The sequence below is a fragment of the Artemia franciscana genome, chromosome 4 (genome assembly GCF_032884065.1).
Source record: "Artemia franciscana chromosome 4, ASM3288406v1, whole genome shotgun sequence".
Lineage (NCBI taxonomy): Eukaryota > Metazoa > Arthropoda > Branchiopoda > Anostraca > Artemiidae > Artemia > Artemia franciscana.
The window spans coordinates 33,144,066-33,169,048 of NC_088866.1; the positions used below are offsets into that span (position 1 = coordinate 33,144,066).

At 36.6% G+C, this 24,983-nt stretch overlaps 1 protein-coding gene across 1 annotated transcript; it reads left to right on the top strand.

Annotated features, from left to right (window-relative positions):
- LOC136025752 (ankyrin repeat domain-containing protein 39-like) lies at nt 1–20,838 on the top strand. Its single transcript, XM_065701739.1, has 3 exons — nt 1–144; nt 3,623–3,709; nt 20,599–20,838. The coding sequence occupies exons 1-3, from the start codon at nt 1–3 to the stop codon at nt 20,836–20,838; spliced, it is 471 nt and encodes a 156-aa protein (XP_065557811.1).
- Nucleotides 20,839–24,983: the final 4,145 nt, after the last annotated feature.

Genomic DNA, 24,983 nt, shown 5'->3' on the forward strand with positions numbered 1-24,983 from the left:
ATGATCTTGGTTCCCGAAAAACTTGTCTTTCTTTTACCCGAGCCAGTTTTCGAAGTCAAATTCGATTCAGTATGTCGCCCGAAAATTGATTTGCTGTTACGCAGGTTTAAGCTAGTTCAGATGAACGAGTTCCCATCTTTGCCGGCAAGGACATATGAATGATGGAATAGACTAATCGAAGATGGGAAATATCTAAATTCGGCTGTTGTGGTGAAGAATACGTTAATTATTTCTCATGGTTCGGCCAATGTTGAGCGCGGTGTTTCACTGTCTGGGAGGATTCTCAGAGAGTGTCCATGAATGAGCGCATATTGAATTTCAAGCTTTTTGTTGCTGATGGGTTGTGTTGAGCTGGTGGTACTGCTCCAAAGGTTTGTATTACTAAAGATTTCATAAAGCTTGCCAGGTCAGTGCGGAAGAGCTATCAAATCTATCTGAAACGAGATAAAGAGTTGAGAAAAAATGGTACACAAGTTGGAAAAAGAAGAACAGCGAAAGCAGTAGCTAATCGCTGAAATGTCGAAGAACAAAGAAATGATAAAGACTCTTGAGAAAACTTCGAGAAAAAGAAAGCATTCGGGACTAAGGATAAAGCTACTGATCAGATGCTTCAAGAAGTAAGGAATCAACTGAAGAAAGGAATTCATAAGAACAATATGGTAAATATCTAGCTTGCCCAGTCAAAGCTAGATGGATTATTAGCACTCCGCCATGAACAAAAAAAAATTATCAAAAGATCTTGAAACCAAGCAGACGGCAATCCAGAATAAGAAGCAACTGCTCATAACTAGTCTTTTGAAACAGTAAGAAAAGTGTGAAATATGTTTCATCCAGTTTCAGTTTTATTTTTACTTTTGTATTTTTTACGTATATATCTAAAATAAAAATGCAGAATCAAAATTAAAAATGGAAAGAAAGATTGGAAGGTGTTATGGAAGGGCGAATCTGCTCTATATCCCTTCCGGGTTGTAATGAAATTCCAGGTGATCTATTTTTTTCTTAGCATCCCTGGCCTCTAATCCTGGCTATCAAAAGACATGCGGTACATCTGCATTATAGGCTTGGTAGTAACGACCGTAGATCCCCAAAAGTCCCTTTTTCAGTTCCAAAAAGTCACTTTTTTGTGCCGCCAAACCTGTGGCAGCCCTGTAGGGCGCTGCTCAATTAAAGAGCGATGTGAACACAATGCATTATTTATTTTTGTTTTGTTTAGACCAGGGCACTTCGTATCAAAGGGTAGAAACTTCAAAAAGGGCTTATTTGATTGGACACTAAAAGGAGTAGTACCTATTTAATTGTCGAAAGTGATTCGACTCCCATGATCACGATTTTCCCACCCTTTTAATCAAAATTTTGTTCAACGTAGCTGAAAGGTCCGGAAGGGCCTTTTTCGAAATTAAGAGTGATAGAAGGATGGATATCCCCCCTCCCACCACCTTGTATTTTTCCGAAATGTGTCTGATAGAAAATTTGAAATGGCCATTTGTTCTTATAGAAACTTCAAAAAGGGCTCATTTGATCGGAAATTAAAAGGGCTAATGCTCTTTTTTATAGTAGAAAGTGATTGGAGGGCAACTAAATCCCCTCATGTGCCGACCATTTACCCAAACACATTCAATCAAAATTTAAGATAGCCATTTTGTGTAACGCAGTAGAAAGTTCCAGAAATTATGCTTTTGAGGATGACAGCCCCCTACTACAGCCCTCGGGGCAAGGGTTTTATTTTGTGCCCTGGGGCATAAAATGTGTATATAGAAAGAGTGATCGTGTAAAATTTGAAGTGGACTTATTGGATTGATAATCAGCAGTTCTAGTGCCCTTTTTAAGATTCCGATTGATCGGAAAGTAGATGCCCCCCTCCCTGCACCTTGTATTTACCCTAAATGTAACTTATAGAAATTTTGAGATGGCCATTTGCCTTCGTAGAAATTTCAAAAAGGCTCATTTGATTGGAAATTGAAGGGGCTAGTGCTCTTTTTAATAATTAAAAGCTATTGGATGGGAACTAACCCCCCTCGCACACCCATCATTCCCCCAAACACATCCAATCAAGATTTTTAGATAGCCATTATGTTCAACATAGTTAAAAAGTTAGGAATTATGTCCCTGGCATATATAAGGTTTTTATGGCACTTGGTATTTACCTAGTGACATATATAGCGATCACAATTTCTGTCCGTGGGTCTAACAGTCTGTTTGTCAGTTCCGGTTTCGCTAGTTTGGGCACTTCCAGATTTCCTAGGGCGATGAAAGTTGACATGCGTTAGAGGGACCAGACCAGATTAAATTAGACCTAGTCTCATCCCCGACTCGACCATCTGGAGGTGGGTGGAGCGAGTGAACGAGATAGTTAAAAGGAATTTTATTTGCCAATAAAACCAATAATTGTTGTTCTTAAGGGTGGCTTGCTGCTCTAGTGGTTTGATTCTCGCTTAGGGTGCGAGAGCTCTTAGGTTCGAAACCCAAACAACTCTAATTTTTATATGAAGAAGATCTGAAACTAGATACGTGATCAATATAGCGATCGCTGAAAGTTGGCAGGCGTATCATGGATCGGTCCATATTGAATTAAAATAGTTCCTTCCCCGATTCGACTATCAGGGGGAGGGGTGGTTGAAGGACGGATATTTCGGAAAAATTTGAAAAAATGAGGTATTTTTAACTTACGAACGGGTGATCGGATCTTAATGAAATTTGATATTGAGATGAACCTTGTGTCTGAGAGTTCTTTTTTGAAATCCTGACCGGATTGATTGACATTGGAGGGAGCTGGAGGGGGAAACCAAAAATCTTGGAAAACGCTTGGAGTGGAGAGATGGGGTTGATCTTCGTGTGAAGAATAAGCAGAAGTTCTGGATAAGTGATTGAGGTACATTTATCTCACGAATTGCTGATCGGATCTTAATGAAACTTGATGTATAGAAAGATGTCACGTCCCAGATGCCCCATTTTCAATTTGGATCGGATCTGGGGACATTGGAGGCTATAGGGGGGGAAAGGAAATCTTGTAAAACACTTCGAGTGGAGGGACTGGGATGAAATTTGATGGAAAGAATAAGCACAAGTTCTAGATACACTATTGACATAACCCGATCCCATCTCTTCGGAGGAGTTGATGGGATTTCTAGCGCTTTAGCGAGTTCTAGAATCATTAAGGCTAATGGATGTTCTCTTGAATAGAGTAAAGGTAGCAATTCTTGTCTCTTTTTCATCTTCTCTTTTTCTGTCTTTGATGTAAGTCATAATTTTGAAGCAAATATATTCTAAGTTTCTTTGTAATATCCTGAAACCCCATTTCAATGTATGGTAAAGTCCTTCAGGAAATATCAAAAGTTTTTTGATTGGAAAGGCTAATTTTACTGTCCTTTTTTCTTCCATTTTTTTCTTTGTTTTTCTTTCTTTCTGTCCTTAAGTTCAACTGCTATTTTGCAATGACTTGCTGATTTCCTTAAAATCTAACCATTTTGTCTCAAAAGTATTAAAAATAGTAGCGAAGGTAAAAGTCTAACTGAAAACGTTCGCCTATTAGTTTAAAAACTAAAAACTTATCATTTCCAGAATATGCGAAAAATAGATAACGGTTTTAGGTTTAGTGTTTTTTTATTATTATTTCATGTTTTAGGAGAAGATAGAGCATGAAAAGGCGAAAAAGAAGAAATATGGTAAAAATTTTCAAAAGAAAATGGCTTACACTGCCAAAATGAAAGCGGTACGTGAAGTTTTCTTGTAATCATAATTTTAGGGTGCTTAGGTTTGCCTGGCTATAAATCATGCTTTGCTAATACTATTTAATATTTAGTTTATCTCATACAATAGCATTTGGCGCAATTACGTTTTGAAAGGAAACTTAAAACGCTTTGAAACTTCGGAAAGGGCTAAATTGATTGGAAATTAAAAGGGATAGTTCCTATTTAATAGTTGAAAGTGATTGGTTTAAAAACTAAAAACTTATCATTCCCAGAATATGCGAAAAATATATAATGGTTTTAATAAAATCCATTTTTATTGATTTTATTGATTGAAACAAAAACAAAACATTTTTGGTTAACTTGGGTTAACACTTAACTTGTAACATTAACATTTAACATGTAACATTAACATATAACATTTAAACTTGAAACAAACAGAAAGTATATAGCTCCTATCGTACTTAAAATTTCATCACTTTTTCCTCCTTTTTTTCTTTTACAATTTTCACATAAAAACCGGATTTGAGGAAAGACCAATTGCCAAATGTCTATAACCTTGAAACAAGTTGACTAACTAGTAAAACCCAAGTTGACCTAATTTGAATAATACCAAAGAATATATTTTAGCTTGAACTTTGTTTCAATTGAAATCAACTTGGTCAACTGTGATGAAAAAAATGAAGCCAAAAAAAAAAAATTGGAGAAAAAGCGAAGACAGATGGTCTAAGTAAGAGGCAAGGCTGGCATAAGTCTTTTTCAGGATTAAATAAAAAAAAAACAAGTTTTTTGAAATGAAAGCAAGGAGCGACATTAAAACTTAAAACGAACAGAAATTACTCCGTATATGAAAGGGATTTTTCCTCCTCGACGCCCCACTCTTTACGCTAAAGTTTTTTATTGTTTTAAAAAGTAGAGTTGCGAGAAAGAATCAAACTTTAGCGCAAGGAGCGGGGTGTCAAGGAGGAAAAGCCCCTTTCATATACGGAGCAATTTCTGTTCGTTTTAAGTTTTAATGTCGCTCCTTACTTTCATTTCAAAAAAATTGTTTTTTTATTTTATTTCTGAAAGTTTTTAAATTAGTGCATTTCTGATTTTGGCTCTCCGTACATAAATTATTAAAAAGAAATTTGCATATTAATTCTTTTTTTGGCTAAATGGCTTTCTCTTAGTTTTGATCAGACGATTTTGAGAAATAAGGGATGGTGAAGGAGGCCTAGTTGCCCCACACGACTTACTCCCCCACAGTCCCTGTGGGAGGGGCTACAAGTTACAAACTTTGACCAGTGCTTACATATAGTAATGGTTATTGGGAAGTGTACGGGCGTTTTCAGGAGGATTTTTTGGTTGGGGGGAGGGGTTGAGAAGAGGGGGATATGCTGGGGGAACTTTCCATCGAGGAATTTGTCATGGGGGAAGAAAATTTCCATGAAGGGAGCGCAGAATTTACTAGCATTATTTAAAAAAAAAACAACGAAAAAATAAATATGAAAAAGTTTTTTTCAACTGGAAGTAAGGAGCAGCATTAAAACTTAAAACAAACAGAAATTATTACCCATATGAGGGGCTCACCTCCTCCTAATACCTCGCTCTTTACGCTAAAGTATTTTTAGTAATGTCAGCTATTTATTCTACGGCTTTTGTGATTCATGGGTCATTCTTAATGGATTGGGACAAAATTTAAGATTTAGTATAAAGAGAGAGGTACTGACGAGGGGGTGAACACTCTCATATATGTAATAAAACATGAGAATAAAAAGTTCTTTACGTAAGCTAATTTATAAGTTACGTATATCTTTTATTAATAAAAATATTCGTAAAAATTTAAATGTTCTAGTTGCCTTTTTAATTAACCAAAAAGTGGAGGGCAACTAGGCTTCCTCCCCAGTTCTTCTTTTCTTAAAATCATTCAATCAAAATTATGAGAAAGCCATTTAGCCAAAAAAAAAAAAAAAAAATTCAAATTTCGTTTTAATTATTCCTCTGCGGAGAGCCAAAATCAAAACATGCATTGACTCAAAAACATTCAGAAATTAAGTTAAAAAAAAAATTCTGCCCTAGGATGGACGGATCCATCAACAAGTCAAGTGACATCGTTTTATACAATCAAATAGTTCGAGGTAACGAACTGTAGTAAGGAGCGACCCGGCTCAATAGTAAACGAAACTCTAAAAAATGGAATTTTGATTTTAATATATATGATTAAAATATGTATATGCTGATTTTAAATATATAAGTTTCATCAAATTTAGTCTTTGTCATCAAAAGTTAAGAGCCTGAGAAAATTTGCCTTATTTTGGGAAATAGGGGGAAACATTCCCTATAAGTCATAGGATCCTAACGAAAATCAAACCATCGCATTCAGCGTATCAGAGAACCCTATAGAAACATTTCAAGGTCCAATCTACAAAATGTGGGATTTCGTATTTTTTGTCTGAAGACAAATCACGGGTGCGTGTTTATTTGTTTGTTTGTTTGTTTGTTTTTTTTTGTCCCATGGGTCATCGTATCAACCAAGTGGTCCTAGAGTGTTGCAAGAGGGCTCATTCTAACGGAAATGAAAAGTTCTAGTGCCCTTTTTAAGTGACCAAAAATTGGAGGGCACCTAGGCCCCCTCTCACGCTCATTTTTTTTCCCAAAGTCAGCGGATCAAAATTTTGAGACAGCCATTTTGTTCCGCATAGTCGAAAAATATAATAACTATGTCTTTGGGGATGACTTACATCCCCAAATGAAAAGAGTGCAGGGACTTCCCCCAAAGTCCCTGGGGGAGGGGCTGCAAGTTACAAACTTTGACCAATGTTTACATACAGTAATGGTTTTTGGGAAGTGTACCGACGTTTTCAGGGGGATTTTTTTGTTTGGGTTTGGGGTTCAGGGGCAGGGGGCTATATGGGAGGATCTCTCCTTGGAGGAATATTTCATGGGGGAAGAGAAATTCAATGAAAAGGGTGAAGGATTTTCTACCATTACTATTAAAAAAAAAAATGAAAATATAAACATGAAAAGGTTTTTTCAATTGAAAGTAAGGAGAAGCATTAAAACTTAAAACGAATAGAGAATATTACGCATATGAGGGGTTCTAAAATACTTTAGCATAAAGAGCGAGGTATTTAGGAGGAGATAAATACTTCGCTCTTTATGCTAAATTATTTTTAGTAATTTACATTACTATATGTAAGCACTGGTCAAAGTTTGTAACTTGTAGCCCCTCCCACAGGGACTCTGGGGGAGTAAGTCGTCCCAAAAGACATAGTTATAAGGTTTTCCGCTGAATCTTTGAACGCCTTGCTCTTTGCGCTAATGTTTGACTCTTTCTCTCAACTCTACTTTTTAAAACAGTGAAAACTTTAGCGTAAAGAGCAGGGCGTTGAAGAGGGAGCAGCCCCTTTCATGTACGGGGTAGTTTCTGTTCGTTTTAAGTTTTAATGTCGCTCCTTACTTTCAGTTAAAAAAACTTGTTTTTTTTTTATTTAATTTCTGAACTTTTTTTAGTTAATCCATGTTTTGGTTTCGGCTCTCCGCATATGAATAATTAAAACGAAATTTGCATATTTATTTATTTGGCTAAATGGCTTTCCCATAGTTTTGATCGAATGATTTTGAGAAAAAAGGAGGCAGAGGAGGCCCAGTTGCCCTCCAATTATTTGGGTACTTTTAAAGGCAATTAGAACTTTTAGTTTTTTACGAAAGTTTTCATTAGTAAAAGATATACGTAACTTACGAATTAGCTTACGTAACAAACGTCTATATTCGTATGTTTTTATTACGTATATGAGAGGGTTCGCCCACTCGTCAATACCTCGCTCTTTGCACTAAAGTTTAAATTTTTTCCCCTGAATCACAAAGGCCGTAGAATAAATAGTTGACATTACTAAAAATACTTTAGCGTAAAGAGTGAGGTATTAGGAGGAGCTGAACCCCTTATATACGTAATATTTTCTGTTCGTTTTAAGTTTTAATGCTACTCCTTACTTGGAGTTGAAAAAAACTTTTTCATATTTATTTATTCATTGTTTTTTTTTTAATAATGCTAGAAAATGCTGCGCCCCCTTTATGGAGATCTTCTTCCCCCATGACAAATTCCTCCGTGGAAAGTTTCCCCCGCATAACCCTCTCTTTTCAACTCCTCCCTCCCAACCAAAAAATCCCCCTGAAAACATCTGTACACTTCTCAATAACCATTACTATATGCAAACACTGGTCAAAATTTGTAACTTGCATCCCCTCCCACGGGGACTGTGGGGGAGTAAGTCGTCCCCAAAGACATAGTTATAAGGTTTGTCGACTATGCTGAATAAAATGGCTATCCCAGAATTTTGATCCGATGACCTTGGGAAACAAATGAGCGTGGGAGGGGGCCTAGGTGCCCTCCAATTTTTTTGGTTGCTTAAAAAGGGCACTAGAACTTTTCATTTCCGTTTGAATGAGCCCTCTCGCAAAATTCTAGGACAACTGGGTCGATACGATCACCCCCTAGGAAAAAGAAAGAAAAAAAAAAACAACAATAATAAACACGCATCCGTGATTTGTCTTCTGGCAAAAAATACAAAATTCCACATTTTTGTAGATAGGAGCTTGGAACTTTTATAGTAGGGTTCTCTGATACGCTGAATCTGATGGTGTGATTTGCTTTAAGATTTTATGATTTTTAGGGGGTGTTTCCCCCTATTTTCTAAAATAGGACAAATTTTCTCAGGCTCATAACTTTTGATACGTAAAACTGAACTTGATGAAACTTATATATTTAAAATCAACATTAAAATACAATAATTTTGATGCAACTATTGGTATCAAAATTCCGTTTTTTGGAGTTTCGGTTACTTTTGAGCCGGGTCGCTCCTTACTACAGTTCGTTACCACGAACTGTCTGATACGGCTCTGAACAGATATCAAGTACTCTATCCACCAGAAATATTACCACACCTCTTTAAACCTGTGGAGGATGGTTAGATTTGAAGTGAAGGTATCTATTATTATGCGTAGGTTTTCTGTAAACCGTAAAATCGAGTTTATTCACACTACGTATTATTAATACATCTAAAAAGGGTATTTTTCCATCTGTTTCTGTCTCTAGAGTGAATTGCAGGTTTCTATCGTAAATATTTAAATGTTCTAGAAAACCTTTAAGTTCACTTTCGCCATAATTCCAACTGAAATTACGTCGTCCATGAAACGTCCCCAAAAGACACGATTAAGAAATTACGAATCCAGGGCCCAATTTTCAAGATTCTCGACGAAAATATTTGCGAGTAGGCCTGATAGAGGTACTCCCATAGGAAGGCCCCTTTCCTGTTTGTAATAAGAATCTCGAAACTGGAAGTGCATGGAATATTTGTTACGTAATTTAACCGAATGCATGAGAACATCAATGTCTAGACCTATCGCTGACTCTTCGATTAGATGATAATTGTTTTCCAGTTTTATTTTGTAATAATTGCTCTAAATAGTTCCTTGATACTTATAAGCCGATTAGCTATTTCAGAAAAAATTGTTATCAAATCTGTTTTTATGGCACTTGGTATCTACCAAGTGACACATAACGATTGTATATTTTGTCGGTCGGTCGCTCTGTCTGTCTGTCCCGGTTTTGCTACTTTAGGCACTTCCAGGTAAGCCAGAACGATGGAATTTAGCAGGCGTATCAGGAGCCAGACCAAATTAAATTAGAAATTGTCTTTTCCCCGATTTGACCATCTTGGGAGGAGTGGGGGAGGGTTAATTCTGAAATAATAGAAAAAAATGAGGTATTTTTAACTTACGGAGGAGTGATCGGATTTTGATGAAATTTCATATTTAGAAGGACCTCGTAACTCAGATATCTTATTTTAAATCCCAACTGGACCCGGTGTCATTGGGGGAGGGGAGAACCAGAAATCTTGGAAAACGCTTAAAGCAGAGATATCAGGATGAAATTTGGTGGGAAGAATAAGCCCGAGTTCAAGATACGTGACTGAAATAACTGTACCGGATCTGCTGTCTTTGGTAGGGTAAGGGGGGGGGGGAATTCGGAAAAATTAGAAAAATGAGGTATTTGTAACTTACGAGCGGGTGATCAGATCTTAATGAAATTTGATATTTAGAAGGATCTTGTGTTTCAAAGGTCTTATTTTGAATCCTGACCAGATTTGGCGACATTGGGGGGGGGTAGGGGGGAGTGGAACTGGAAATCTTGGAAAACGGGAAAATTGAGGTATCATTGTCTTACGAATGGGTGATCGGATCTTAATGAAACTTGATATATAAAAAGATCTTATGTCTGAGATGCTCTGTTTTCAATTCAAATCGGGTCCGCGGACATAGGGAAGGAAAAAAACATAAATCTTGAAAACCAGAAATCTTGGGAAACGCTTAGAGTCGAGAGATCGGGATGAAGCTTGGTGGGAAGAATAAGCACAAGTCCTGCACTTTTTTGGGGGGAGCTGGGGGTTGTTAATTTCGAAAAATTTGAAAAATTGAGGTATTTCTAACTTAAGAACCAGAGACTGGATCTTAATGAAATTTTATATTTAGAAGGAACAAATGTCTCAGAACTCTTATTTCAAATCCCGACCAGATTTGTTAACATTGGGGGGAGTTGGAGGTGGAAAACGGAAATCTTGGGAAACGCTTAGAGTGGAGAGATCGGGATGAAACTTGGTGGGTAGACTAAGCAAATGTCATAGAAACGAGATTGACGTAACTAGACTGGATCCTCTCCCTTTGGAGGAGTTACGGGGTGGAGTTCAGTGCCTTGGTAAGTTTGGTGCTACTGGACGTGCTAGGACTGTGAAAATTGGTAGGCGTGTCGGGGAGCTGCACAAATTGACTTGATAAAGTCGTTTTTCACGATTCGACCATCTGAGGGGATGAAGGGAGTTTAAAAATTAGAAAAATTGGGGTATTTTTAACTCACAAGTGGGTGATCGGATCTAAATGAATTTTGATATTTAGAAGGACCTCGTGACTCAGAGCTCTCATCTTAAATCCTGACCGGTATTAAGCCTCTGATTTTCCATTCAAATCAATCTATAGATTCTTATAATTTTGCTAGAGCTCATACCATATGAGCTCTTGGCTCTTCCGACCTCGTCACAAGTGCCATACTAGCTCTAAGCTCTTGTTTTAGTATTGGTTACTATTAGCCTTTGCCACTCCTTACTTTCAGATCATTACCACGAACTTTTTGATGGAGGAAGGTTAGGGATAATGTTTATTATACCCCTCAACAGATCATCCTTTACATTTACCTGAATGCTCACATAAATTCACACAATTTGAGTGTCAAAATTAATTTTTCGGGGCATCAGATAACCCACCTCATAAGCAATCACCCACCGATTATTCTCCGTGATAGCTGATGCAAAATCATACTCAGTGTTCAGTATTTTATAAAATATAACCTCAATCAAGTTGATTAAACGAAGTTTTAATGTCTACATTGACCTTTTATCTATATGAACTACGTGACTTTGAACCCAAAACCTCCTATCAGCCTCATAGGGCTCGATAAAAAACAAAAGAAAAAAAACTCGAAAATCCGCTCAGCCTTTCAGAAAAAGCTTATAGGAATCCTTTCCCACTTCAAAAATTCGTACAAATCACAGACGTTGGATTCTACCTTAGGACCGGAAACTCAAGTCCACTGCCAAGAAAAAACAGAACGCCAGGGCCGTATAGCCATAGCTATAATAGTTTAAAACTAGAATCATATAGAATTATGAGTGTACTCTGTCAGGGCCTAGTAGATGTATTTTTTAAGTTCTTAAGAAAATGATAAAATAGGGATTTTTTTTTATGTTTGCAAAGAAAGATCACGGATGAGTTTTTATTATTATTCTTCAGGGTGATCTTATCGAGCCATTAATCCTAGAAGATCGGGAGAGGGCTATTTGATAGGAATTCAAAAGTTTTAGTGTCATTTTTAAGTAGCCAATAAGATTAGAGGACAGCTAACCCCCCTTCCATGCCCCCTTTTCCGCTAAAGTTGTCAGACCAAAATTTTGAGATAGCCATTTTGTTTAGCATTTTTTAAAGGTCCCAAAACTATGCCTTTGGGGATAACATGACTCCCCACGTCCCCTGGGGAAACGGCTGTAGGTGTATACATACATTTACAGCTATGAAATGTATTCAGTGTATACGCAAATTATTTGTTACTGGGAAGCGTACAGACCTCTTTTTTACGGTGGTGGTTGGAGGGGGGTATTTACTACGGTGAAAACTTTCCTTGGGGAGGAAAATTTACACTGGGCAGATTTGCAAGCCTCCCTTTATGAAATTCTTTCCTACTTCTCTTACTTCGTCTTTTTTACTAAATTAAATAAAAAAAAACTAATTTTTTTTAGCTGAAAGTAAGGAGCGACATTAAAACTTAAGACGAACGGAAATTACTCCGTATATGAAATGGGTTGTCCCCTCCGCAATCCCTCGCTCTTTACGCTAAAGCTTTTAATTGTTTTAAAAAGTAGAATTGTGGCAAAGAGTCAAACTTTAGCATAAAGAGTGAGGGATTGGGGAGGGGACAACCCATTTCATATACGGAGTAATTTTTGTTCGTTTTAAGTTTTAATGTCGCTCCTTACTTTCAGCTAAAAAAATTAGTTTTTTTTATTTAATTTCTGAACGTTTTTGAATTAATGCATGTTTGGTTTTGGCTCTCCGCACATAAATTATTAAAAATGAAATTTGTATATTAATTCTTTTTTTTGGCTAAATGGCTTTCTCTTAGTTTTGATCAGACGATTTTGAGAAATAAGGGGTGGAGAAGGAGGCCTAGTTTCCTTCCAATTTTTCGGTTACTTAAAAAGGCAACTAGAACTTTTAATTTTTAACGAACGTTTTTATTAGTAAAAAATATACGTAACTTAAGAATTCACTTACGTAACAAACTTTCATAACCTTATATTTTTATTATGTATACGAGGGGGTTTGTACCCTCGTTAATACCTCGCTCTTTACACTAAATTGTAAGTTTTGTCCCAATTCTTTAAGAATGACCCCTGAATCAAAAAGGCCGTAGAATAAATAGTAGAAATTACTAAAAATACTTTAGCATAAAGAGCAAGGTATTTATCTCCTCCTAAATACCTCGCTCTTTATGCTAAAGTATTTTTAGAACCCCTCATATTCGGAATAATCTCTGTTCGTTTGAAGTTTCAATGCTACTTCTTCCTTTCATTTGAAAAAACATTTTCATGTTTATTTTTCATTGTTTTCTTACAGTAATGCTAGAGAATCCTGCACCCTTTTCATTGAATTTTTCTTCCCCCATGACAGATTCCTCCAAGGAAAGATCCTCCAACATAGCCCCCTCTCCACAGCCCCACCCCCAAACAAAATAAAATCCCCCTGAAAACGTCTGTACACTTCCCAATAACCATTACTATATGTAAACACTGGTCAAAGTTTGTAACTTGCAGCCCCTCCCCCAGGGATTGTGGGGGAGTAAGTCATCCCCAAAGACATAGTTATTATGGTTTTCGACTATGCTGAACAAAATGGCTATCTCAAAATTTTGATCCGTTGACTTTGGGGAAAATATGAGCGTGGGAGGGGGCCTAGATGCCCTCAAATTTTTTTGGTCACTTAAAAAGGGCACTAGAACTTTTCATTTCCATTAGAATGAGCCCTCTTACGACATTCTAGGACCACTTGGTCGATACGATGACCCCTGAAAAAAAAAAAAAACAAAAAAAACAAACAAACAAACAAACAAATAAACACGCACCCGTGATTTGTGTTCTGGAAAAAAAACAACAAAATTCCACATTTTTGTAGATAGGAGCTTGAAACTTCTACTGTAGGGTTTTCTGATACGCTGAATCTGATGGAGTGATTTTCTTTATGATCCTACGACTTTTAGGGGGTGTTTCCCCCTATTTTCCTAAATAAAGCAAATTTTCTCAGGCTCGTAAGTTTTGATGGGTAAAACTAAACTTGATAAAACTTATATATTTAAAATCAGCATTAAAATAAAATTCTTTTGATGTAGCTATTGATATCAAAATTCAATTTTTTAGAGTTTTGGTTACTATTGAGCCGGGTCGCTCCTTAATTACAGTTCGTTACCACGAAGTGTTTGATTTAACATGTATAGATGTTCCTGGGAAAATTTTCAGCGGGCTTGTGATTGTCTGGCAAGGTTTTCCGTGGGTGAAGGAGGGGGCATTTTCTGCGGAAGAAATTCTCTATGGGGTTCCGCGGGAGTAACTTTACACAGTGGGTGGGAAATTTCCAGGAAATATATTCCACATACGGGCATATTTGACATAATTTGAAAAACAATTAGAAATTAAAGTCTTTTTCAAATGAATGTATGCTTAGACGAATTTTTCAAGGGAAAGGGCAGTAAATTAATAAATTTACTCATTGTTTACGTATGGTATTTGTTAGTGGGTCTGCAAGAAATTTTCTTGGTGGATTTTCAGCAAGGATGTAATTCTCCTGAAGGAAAATTTAGAGTAGGGGGGGTATTTTAAGCGGCACAAGCTTTACTTGGAGGAATTTTCTGTGATAGGAGGGAAATTTCCACGGAGAGAAGCTAGATTTCTCGGCAGTGTTCTGAAAACGACCAGAAATTAAATTAAAATTTCTTTCTTCGACTGGAAGTAAGGAGCAACATTAAAACTTAAAGCGAGCAGAAATCATTCCGTATACGAAGAGGGTTATCCATTCCTAAATACCTTACTCTTTACACTAAAGTTTTGCCCCAATTCTTTAAAAACAACTCCTGAAACCCAAGGGCCGTTTAATTAGAATAGAAAGCTTTTAAAAAAGTTATAAAATATTGTAGCGAGAGGAACAAGGTACTGATGAGGGAGCAACCCCTCCTCATATATGGAGTAATTTTACTCCATATACATTTATATATATATATATATATATATATATATACATTATAAAGATATACATTTTTATATATATATATATATATATATATAGATCATATACATTTTATATATTTATATATATATACATTATATATACATTATAAAGTAAACATTTTTACTTTTGATATAATCACTTTACGCTAAAGAATGTGGTCATTTTTAAAGTGGTGCTCTTCATTGAGAAAATTTTTCGATGGCTGTTTGTCACCGATTGCCAATTAAGGTCATTCTCTTTTATTGAGAATATTTGAATATAGTAATATGAATCTGCTTATTAAATTTTCAAAATCATATTGTATCCCCACATCATCACATAGTTTTTATAGTTACTGGCCTTACTACATTAGGGGCTGTCCGAGTCTAATATTTCATATTTTGGGCTATTTCATGGTATTATCCAGTGTTTTTACTCTAGTTTATTCTTTTGGTCTCTTTTCTTTTTATATTTCATTGCTCCACTTTTTTTGCTTATTATGCGTTAAATATAAATTACTGTTACAATTATCACAGCAAAGGGTTTACATAGGTGCCGTTTTTCTCCTTACACCTTTTTTCTGACGGTTGAAACAGGGACATGCAACTATTCAAAATAACTACTTTACAACATCCGTTGCACATAACTCTGGCGCGCTCATTGCGCTTTTTCTTCCATTTGATTGAAGTAGGCAAAACCGGTTGTTTAGATCTGATTCTCTATAGCCACTGTCTGCCACCATTGTTATTACCTGTGTTATCTTCTCAATTAATGCAATATTTTTCTGTTTTCTGTATCTATTCAGGTAATAAATCTATGACTGCAAGTAAGAACATACACATGACTGACGAAAACAGAAATATGCGATCAAGTAGAAAGAAAAAAATCCCAGCCTTGCATTGGACTCTATGCCCATGTTAACTTTTTGACATAGAAAAGCAGGATTGTCAAATTATTTATGTTGAAACTCCAATTCTTCATAATCATTTAATATGGGTAAAGCCAACAAGTGGATAAAACTAAAAGTTGGTCATAAAGCCAACGAGACAAAACTGCCATCTGTTACACATTGTCAGTAAGCGGAATCGCTGGCTGGATTCTAACAAATTGATGTCTTTCAAGGCCGTATGATTACTTTGAATATTTTGAAGTTTGAATGACAGAATTTAAAATACTTCTTAAAAACGAATATACAACGTTCCATATAATTTGCGAGGGGGCATCCTATTTCCAGGTGGCACCACAGGTGGTACGCACCAAGCATGGCGGAACTCTGCGGCATATCTGGCGTTCTGTGATGCAAATCAGTAGGTGGAAAGTCGGCACCCGCTCAATAATTTTTAATTTAGCTAACTGGATGAATCCAATTAATTTGACAGAAGAAGCAAAAGCCTTATTTTATACGCAGAAACACAGCTTCTGAACCCAAGCTATGCAGGAATGTCAGCTGATGTTAGCTTATACCACTAATTCGACCATAGCCTTAAAAATAAGAAAAAAAGAGACAGAAACAATTTTGTCTATTTAAAAAAAACGATTATCTCATACCAATATTCATAAAAGAAGAAATTTCATTTTACTCTTTTTATATACTAACTAAACCGGCAGATTAACAAAAAGACATTAACAGGTCCCAATTGAGATACAAAGCAAAAAAAAAGAAAAGAAAATCACAATTTAGCCTTTAAAGTTTCCTCGGCCTTCTTCTGAAATTCTTGGAGCTTCATAGCAAGTCCCATGTTTCCCTGGAAGGCTTTTTGGAAGTTAAGTCGTCCTGACATCTGTTCAGGTAAATGTGAATCGTCCATGGTAATCGTCACAGCAGGCTTTGCTAGTAAAAGCAAATAAAATTTAAAAAGGGATTTAACAAGAACAATTAAATGAAGTCAATTCTTCCCCATTTTCTAGACACCCCAACTGGCGGACAATGTTGAGCAGATTCCCAACTTGGGAGCATTTTGCAAATAAAAACCCAAGTCTAAATACCCCAAGTGCAGGACAATGGTGAGCAGATTCCTGATATGGGAACATTTTAAAAACACATTTAAACTAATTGACCTGAAAATAAAGAAACCTACAAGTGAGCCTCCCCTCCAATCAAGGACACTCCAAAGGCCTTATACAGGAGGTTATCAAGGTTGAGCCCCCCTCCCCCTCTGAAATTTTGACCGACCCGTAAAAAGTAGCATAATGCATATGCGTTTAGTAAAGGTTTTTGTACACCTACCCCCCCCCCCAAAAAAAAAAATCCTGAACTCGTCCTTGGATACACTACTAGTTACTCTAATTATTGACTCTCCATAAAATACAGTCTATTTACATCTTACAACTACATACTGAGTTTCTATTAATTAGTGCTCACGATTTAATTCTTTGAATTTCGCCGCCATATTTAATACAATCTATAAGGATTCTTATGTTTGACCAACCAATTTTTCTTTGAACTACAACTGAGCTATATATAGCACAAACAAAGATTAGTCCAGCTTTGAAATTGAGCTAGCCAACTTCATTTCCTCACTGTCATCAGCTGAAAGCTGATGACAGTGAGTCGCTTAAAATCAGCTTTCAGCTGATTTTAAGCGACTGAATCAGTTCTTACAGCTTATAAATGTTAGTGGGGGCTGTCCAACAAAATGGAAATCATACATATTTCTCTTGAAATTACACACTTATTTGTTACCTTTCAAACATATATTTGTAATTTGCGTAAACAAATAAGCAAAATATTTAAATCAGAAAAAACATACTTCAATGTGAGAGATGGCAGTTTATTTTGTCATCAACAGGTTTTTTTTAATATTTTAATATTATATTTTTTTATATCAGGCTCAGCTCATGCGTTGTAGCCGCCATTCGAATACAGTTGTTCAAATATTCGCCAATCAACCGGTTCCTGTGCTTAGTTTTTATGAATTTCATGAGGAAAACAAAAATCTCGCACAGATGTGTTAGAGATAAACATTGCCCTTGCTCGTAAACCAACAGGACTGAAAATAGATATTTGGCTTAGGGACAAAAGCTCTAATATTTCCATATCTTGAAGCAAGTGCTTTTAAAGATAGGTCACCTCGAAAATCAACCAGTTCCGTGTCCATTGCAGCGTTGTCTTCTTCAAAATGTTGCAAGATTCAAGAAGAAAATTCATCAGAATCAGTTTCTAAAAGGTGAAGTGACGAGCTGTGCAACAGTCGAAATGCGTTGAAAGCAGAGATGGAATTTGTTTTTCAAGGCTGAAAGACTTGCAAATATTGTATGTTGTTATAAGGAGGCTATGAAGATCATTGCACGCTCAAGTTGCAGGTAAAAATAACTGCAGCGATCTAACTAGTTTTAAGTTGTACAACCACACCAAAATTCACTGAATGAACTCTCCTATAACTGTAGTTGCAGACATTCGAGGAGATGGAATATATGACATTATCTCACCTTTGTTTTTAAAATCGTACAACAATAAATCCGCAGCTTTAACTAATTTGTCATTTTTGTCAGTTTTTTTATTATTTTCAGCAATTATCATTGAAACACGAAAACATGCCTCAGTTGCTGCTGTCTTATTTTATGAGAACAAGAGATTGTTGAGCATTTAATTGGGATTAAAACGATTAGTTTTTTTTTTGCTGGAGCCAGTGGCGTTCATTAGTTCAATACCGCATTCTACAGCTATAAGGTCGAGAAAGCTTGGAGGTAAAGGTGGAGATGGCTAGGACACGTTTTGTGGACGAAGGATGACACATTGCCAAAATCATCCTTTTCTGCCATCTATCTACCGTCAAACAAAAATAAATTTATCCCCGAAAAGGGTGGGAAAAGGTTGTAAGAAAAGAAATTGGAACTCCTTGGGAGAGTGTATAAAGGGAGACTTTGAATAGATTGGGAGAAAAAGGAAGAGCATGCGCAGCTTAGGTGGTGTCAGGCGTCTTAGTGCTGTAGTAACTTGTTAGCAGTAGTGACAGCGGCTTCCACTGGAACCAGTTTGTAGTGACGCGTCGTATATATCTAAGGTAAGCTCTTGACTGTAAATACTACTAGAATCAGTTTCTTGATCGGTTTCTTGTGTCGAAATTTTATAGTGTTTATTATATAACCGATAAGTTTGAATTGACATTCTTTCTTTTTATAAGAAACAGGTACCCGTTGTTTCGGTTTTTCAAAAGCGTGATGCATACGGTATCCAAGATAACCAGAATTCATTATGAATTCATAAGAAAGTCATTATGCAAACATAGGAAGCCCTCCTGACGGGATTCGATTATGGTGTCAATTATAATCCCACATTGCGAAAGGACAAATAAAGATACAGGACTATTTTATGCAGTAAGCAGAAAAACAAGGTATCAAAAGAGCCAAGAGTCCATATGGCACTTCTGACGAGGCCAGAAGAGCCAAGAACCTTCAGCCCCCCAGATGGTCGAATCTGGGAAAACGACTGTTATCAAACCAATTAGTGCGGGTCCCTGACACGCCTACCAATTTTCATCGTCCTAGCACTTCCAGAAGCACCAAACTCGCCAAAGCACTGGACCACCTCCCGAACTCCCCTAAAGATAGCAGATCCGGTCCGGTTATGTCAATCACGCAACTAGAACTTGTGCTTATCCTCGAACTCGCCAAAACACCAGATATCCCCCCAACTCCCCCAAAGAGATCAGATCCGGTCCAATTGTGTCAATAACGTATCTAGAACTTGCGCTTATTCTTCTCATCAAGTTTCATCTCGATCTCCCCACTCTAGGCGTTTTCCAGAATTTCCAGTTTCCAGAATTTTTGTTTTCTTCCTCCACCCCAAATGTCCCCGGATCTGATTCAAATTGATTATGGAACATCTGAGACATGACATCTTTCTATATATCAAGTTTAATTAAGATCCGATCACCCATTCGACATACCTCTTTTTTCACGATTTCCCCTCCTTTCAGCCCCCACAGATAGTTAAATTCGGGAAACGACAGTTATCAAGTAAATTTGTGCAGGTCCCTGGCATGCCTACCATTTTCATCGTCCTAGCACGTCCAGAAGCAACGAAGTTGCTAAATCACTGGAAATCCCCCCAACTCCCCTAAAGAGAACAGATCCGAGGCGGTTATGTTAATCACATATCTAGGACTTGCGCTTATTCTTCCCGCCAAGTTTCATCCTGTTCTCTCCACTCTAAGTGTTTTCTAAGATTTCCGGTTTCCCCCTCCAACCCCCCTGCAATGTCACCGAATCCGATCGGGATTTAAAATAAGAGCTCTGAGACACAAATGTCCTTCTAAATATCAAATTTCATTAATACCCGATAACCCGTTCGTAAGTTGAAAATATCTAATTTTTTCTAATTTTTTCGGAATTAACTGTCCTTCTATTAACTCCCCCCCCCCCCCCCAGATGGTGGATTTGGGGAAGCGACTATTTCTAATTTAATCTGGTCCGGTCCCTGATAAAATTGCCAACTTTCAGCGATCTAGATATTTGTCAGCTATTGATTTCAAAGGGTGCTAATATAGATGCCTTAAACAATAGGAGAGAAACGCCTTTACTTATTGCTGCTGCGACTGGATATCTAGATATTTGTAAGCTATTGATTTCAAAGGGTGCTGCAGTAGATGCCATAGCTGAGGGAAAGAAACACCGTTGCATAGAGCTGTTGCGACTGGAAATCTAGATATTTGTCATTTATTGATTTCAAAGAGTGCTGCAATAGATGACATAGATTGAAGGAAAAAAACACCTTTACATAGAGCTGTTGCGACTGGATATCTAGATATTTGCCAGCTATTGATTTCAAAGGGTGCTGCAATAGATACCATAGATTGTGGGAAAGAAACACCGGTGCATAGAGCTGTTGCGACTGGATATCTAGATATTGCCAGCCTTTGATTTCAAAGGGTGCTGCAATAGATGCCATAGATTGTGGGAAAGAAACACCTTTAAATAGAGCTGTTACGACTGGAAATCTAGATATTTGTCAGCTATTAATTTCTAAGGTTGCAACAATGCATAACTTAGATTGTTGGATGAAACGCCTTTACATACAGCTGTTGTGACTGGAGATCTAGATATTTGTCAGCTATTGATTTCAAAGGGTGCTGATATAGATGCCTTAAACAATAGGAGAGAAACGCCTTTACTTATTGCTGCTGCGACTGGATATCTAGATATTTGTAAGCTATTGATTTCAAAGGGTGCTGCAATAGATGCCATAGATTGTGGGAAAGAAACACCGTTGCATAGAGCTGTTGCGACTGGAAATCTAGATATTTGTCAGTTATTGATTTCAAAGAGTGCTGCAATAGATGCCATAGATTGTGAGAGATTGCGATGATTTTTCATTATTTCCAGGAAGACAGATCACGGATGCGTGTTTAATTTATTTTTTTTTCCCAGGGGTGATTGTATCGACCCAGTGGTCCTAGAATGTCGCGAGAGCTTATACTAACGGGAATTAAAACTTCTAGTGCCCTTTTTAAGTGACAAAAAAAATTGCAGGACACCTAGGTCCCCTCCCACGCATATTTTTTTTCCCAAAGTCACTGGATCAAAACTTTGAGACAGCCATTTTTTTCGGCATAGTCCGAAAAACCTAACAATTATGTCTTTTGGGACGACTTAATCCCTCAGAGTCCCCAGAAGGGGCAGAAAGTTACAAAATTTGACCATTGTTTACATATAGTAATGGTTATTGGGACGTGCATAAATTTTTTCAGAGGCCTTATCCACGTTAAAGGGGGTTGGGAGGAGAGAGTAATGTGGGGGTATCTTTCCATGGAGGAATTGATCATAGGGGAAAGAATCTTTCCATGAAGGGGCTTCAAGATTTTCTAGCGTTATTTTAAAAAAATAATGAGAAAATATATAAAAGAACAATTTTTTCAGATGGAAGTAAGGAGTAGCATTAGAACCTAAAACGAATCCTGGATAAGATTTATAGATTTATCGTAAGTATTCAAAAGCGGTTTGACAAAAGAAGGGAAAGTAGACATCCGCATAACTAGACAATCAAACAGTTTGTGGTAACGTACTGTAAGTAAGGAGCGATCCGGCTCAAAAGTAATAAAAACTCTAAATAATGGAACTGTGACCAATAGACTATACCAATGGAACTATACCAATAGTTACATCACAAGAATTGTATTTTATGCTGATTTTAAATGAATAAATTTCATCAAGTTTAGTCTTACCCATCAAAAGTTAAGAGCCTGAGAATTTTTTTTTTTAGAAAATAGGGGGAGACACAACTTAAAAGTCATAGAATTTTAACGAAAATCACACAATCAGATTCAGCATATTAAAGAACCCTACTGTATAAGTTTCAAACTGTAGATTTACAAGAATGTGGCATTTTGTATTTTACAGATCACAGATCCGTGTTTAATTTTTTTTTCCAGGGGTGATCGTATTGAACCAGTGGTCCTAGAATGTCGTGAGGGTGCTCAGGATTTAATCCCTCACAGTCCCTGGGGTGGAGCTGCAAGTTAAAATCTTTAACCATTGTTTACATATAGCTATATTTATTGGGAACTGTACATACGTTTTCAGGGGGACTTTTCAAATTGAGGGGGGGGGTTCACGTGGAAGGTTATTTCTATGGAGGAATTTATCATGAGGGAAGAGAATTTCCCTGAATTATTAAATAAACAATGAGAAAATAAATAAATAAAAAGTTTTTTAACTGGAACTAAGGAGCAGCATTAAAACTTGAACGAAAAAAAAAATTATTACGTATATAAGGGTGTTCGTCTCCTCTTCAAAAAGTTGGCTCTTTGCACAAAAGTATTTTTAGTAATTTCAACTATTTATTCTACGGTCTTTGTGATTCAGGGGTTATTCTTAAAGAATTGGGACAAAGTCAAGGTTTAGTGTGTAGAGCGAGGTATTGATAAGGGGGCGAACCCCCTCATATACGTAATAAAAATATACAAACATATAATTTCGTTACGTAAGGTGATTCGTAAGTTACGTATATTTATTACTAATAAAAACGTTCATAAAAAAATTAAAACTTCATATAGTTGCATTTTTAGGTAGCCAAAATTGGATGGCAACTTAGCCTCCTCCCCCACCCCTGTTTTCGTAAAAATCGTCTGACCAAAAGTTTGAGAAAGCCCTATGGCAAAAAAAAATTTATGCAAGTTTAGTTTTAATTATTCATTTGCAATGAGCCAAAATCAAAACATACATTAATTCAAAAATTAAATTGAAAAATAAGTTTTTTCCACTGAAAGTAAGGAGCGATATTAAAGCTTAAAACGGACAGAAATTATTCAGAGGGATTAACATTCAGAGGGTTGCTGCCATCCATTATCTTGTCTCATGCCATACTCGGGAATTGTATGTATATATTGTTTGTCTTTTTAAATTTTTGTAATAAACCATGTTAATTCTTATATATTTTCTGGACCAATTCTAAGAATTCTATTCCTCAGCATATTTTTTTTTATATTTCAAAGCTTAATTCAATGTTATGTTTCTTATTAAATAAAAAAGAGTTTTTTCAACTGAAAGCAAGGAGCGACATTCAAATTTAAAACGAACAGAAATCATCTCGTATATGAAAAGGGCTGTCTCCTCCTCAACGTCCCACTCTTTACGCTAATGTTTTTTATTGTTTTAAAAAGTAAAACTGTGACAAAGAGTCAAACTTCACTTATGTAAACAAGGATTCAAGGCCAGATCGTCTACTAAATTCAATATTAGATTTTATAAACAAAGAAATACCGCCAGAACATTTCATTACCATTCTAGGGACAAGAATAGCAATATAACCATGCATATCATAAGCTGTTAAATTTTCACGATCAGAAAACCATGTTTCCGTTAACCCTATGACATCAAAAGGGCAAGAATTATCAGACCATAAATACGATTTTAGACTATCCCACTTATTTCTTATCCCACGTACATTCAAACAAAATATACAATGTAATACAATATAATAACAAAATAACACAATACATACGATATTTTATTTAGACAGATTAATTGTAAGATATTAACTAAGTTCCAGCAGGGTTTGTTTTTACTTAAAAGAAACAAACAAGCACATTGAATGCTTAACTTCGCGATATAATAGACAGCACTAGGGCTCCCCAAGAAAACAACGATGTTGGCACAATAGTTAGTTTGTCTCAGACCAGGGCCCTTCGTATAGAAGGAGTTGTCGTAAAAACTTCAAAAATGACTAATTTAATTAGAAATTGAGTGGGCTAGTGCCCTTTTCCATGTTCGAAAGTGATCAGAGGTCAAATGCTCCTCCCAATGCCAATCATTTCCCCAACCACTCTCAGTAGGAATTGTGAGATAGCCATTGTTCAGCATAGCTGAAAGGTTCATAAATTATGTCCTTTGAGGATGATATATCCCCCACAATCCATACGGTAAGGGTTGTAAGTTATACCTTGGGGGTATTTAAGGTTTTCATAGAAAACGTTATCACAGAAACTTCAAAAATGGCTCTTCCAATTAGAAATTGAGAGGAATAATGCCCTTTTTATTTGTCAAAAGTTATCGCAAGGCAAATGCTCCCCCTAGCCGACCATTTCCCAGAACACTTCCGACCAAAATTTTACCGCAATAATTTTATTCAAAGTAATTGAAAGATCCAGAAATTATTTCCTTTGAATGGGATAGCCCAGGGATGCTCATATAACTTCAGAGACGGCTCATTTGATTTGAAACTGAAAGTTTTATTTCACTTTTTAAGAGTCAAAAGAAATCAGAGGGCAAGTAGCCTCCCCACGCCCTTTTTCCCCCAAATACATCCGATAAAAGTTGTTAGATACCCATTATGTTAAAAATAGTTCGAAGATCATATAAAAATCTGGGGTCAGCACAACCCCCCCCCTCCCCCGGCCTGGGCGTAAGTGGTTTAGGTTGTCCATTGGGGGGCATATAAGGTTCTTATAGAAGGAATGCTCGTAAAACTTCAGAGAGGGCTTATTTGATTGGAAATTGAAAGTTATCGTTTCTTTTTTAAGATTCAAAAGAAATCAGAGGCCAACTAGCCCCCCACACTCTTTTTTTCCCAAATACATCCGATAATATTTTAAGATATCTATTTTCTTTTAAATAGTTCAAAGATCATATAATAAAAAGTCTGGGGTTGACACAACCCACCAGGGCCAGGGGTCAGTCGTAGTAAATTATGCCCAGGGGCCATATATAGTTCTTATAGAAGGGATGCTCGTATAAACTTCATAGAGGGCTCATTTGATTTTAAATTGAAAGTTCTAGTAGACTTTTTAAGAGTAAAAAAAGATCAGATGGCAACCAGCCTCCCCCCACCCTCTTTTTTCCCCAAATACATCCGATAACAATTTTGAGGTAGCTATTATGTTAAAAATAGTTCGAAGATAAAGTAAAAAAAAAACTTCGGGGTCAACACAACCCCTCAGTTCCTGGGGGCAAGTGTTGTAAGCTATGTCCTGGGGGCATATATGGTTCTAAAAGAAGGGATGCTTGTATAAACTT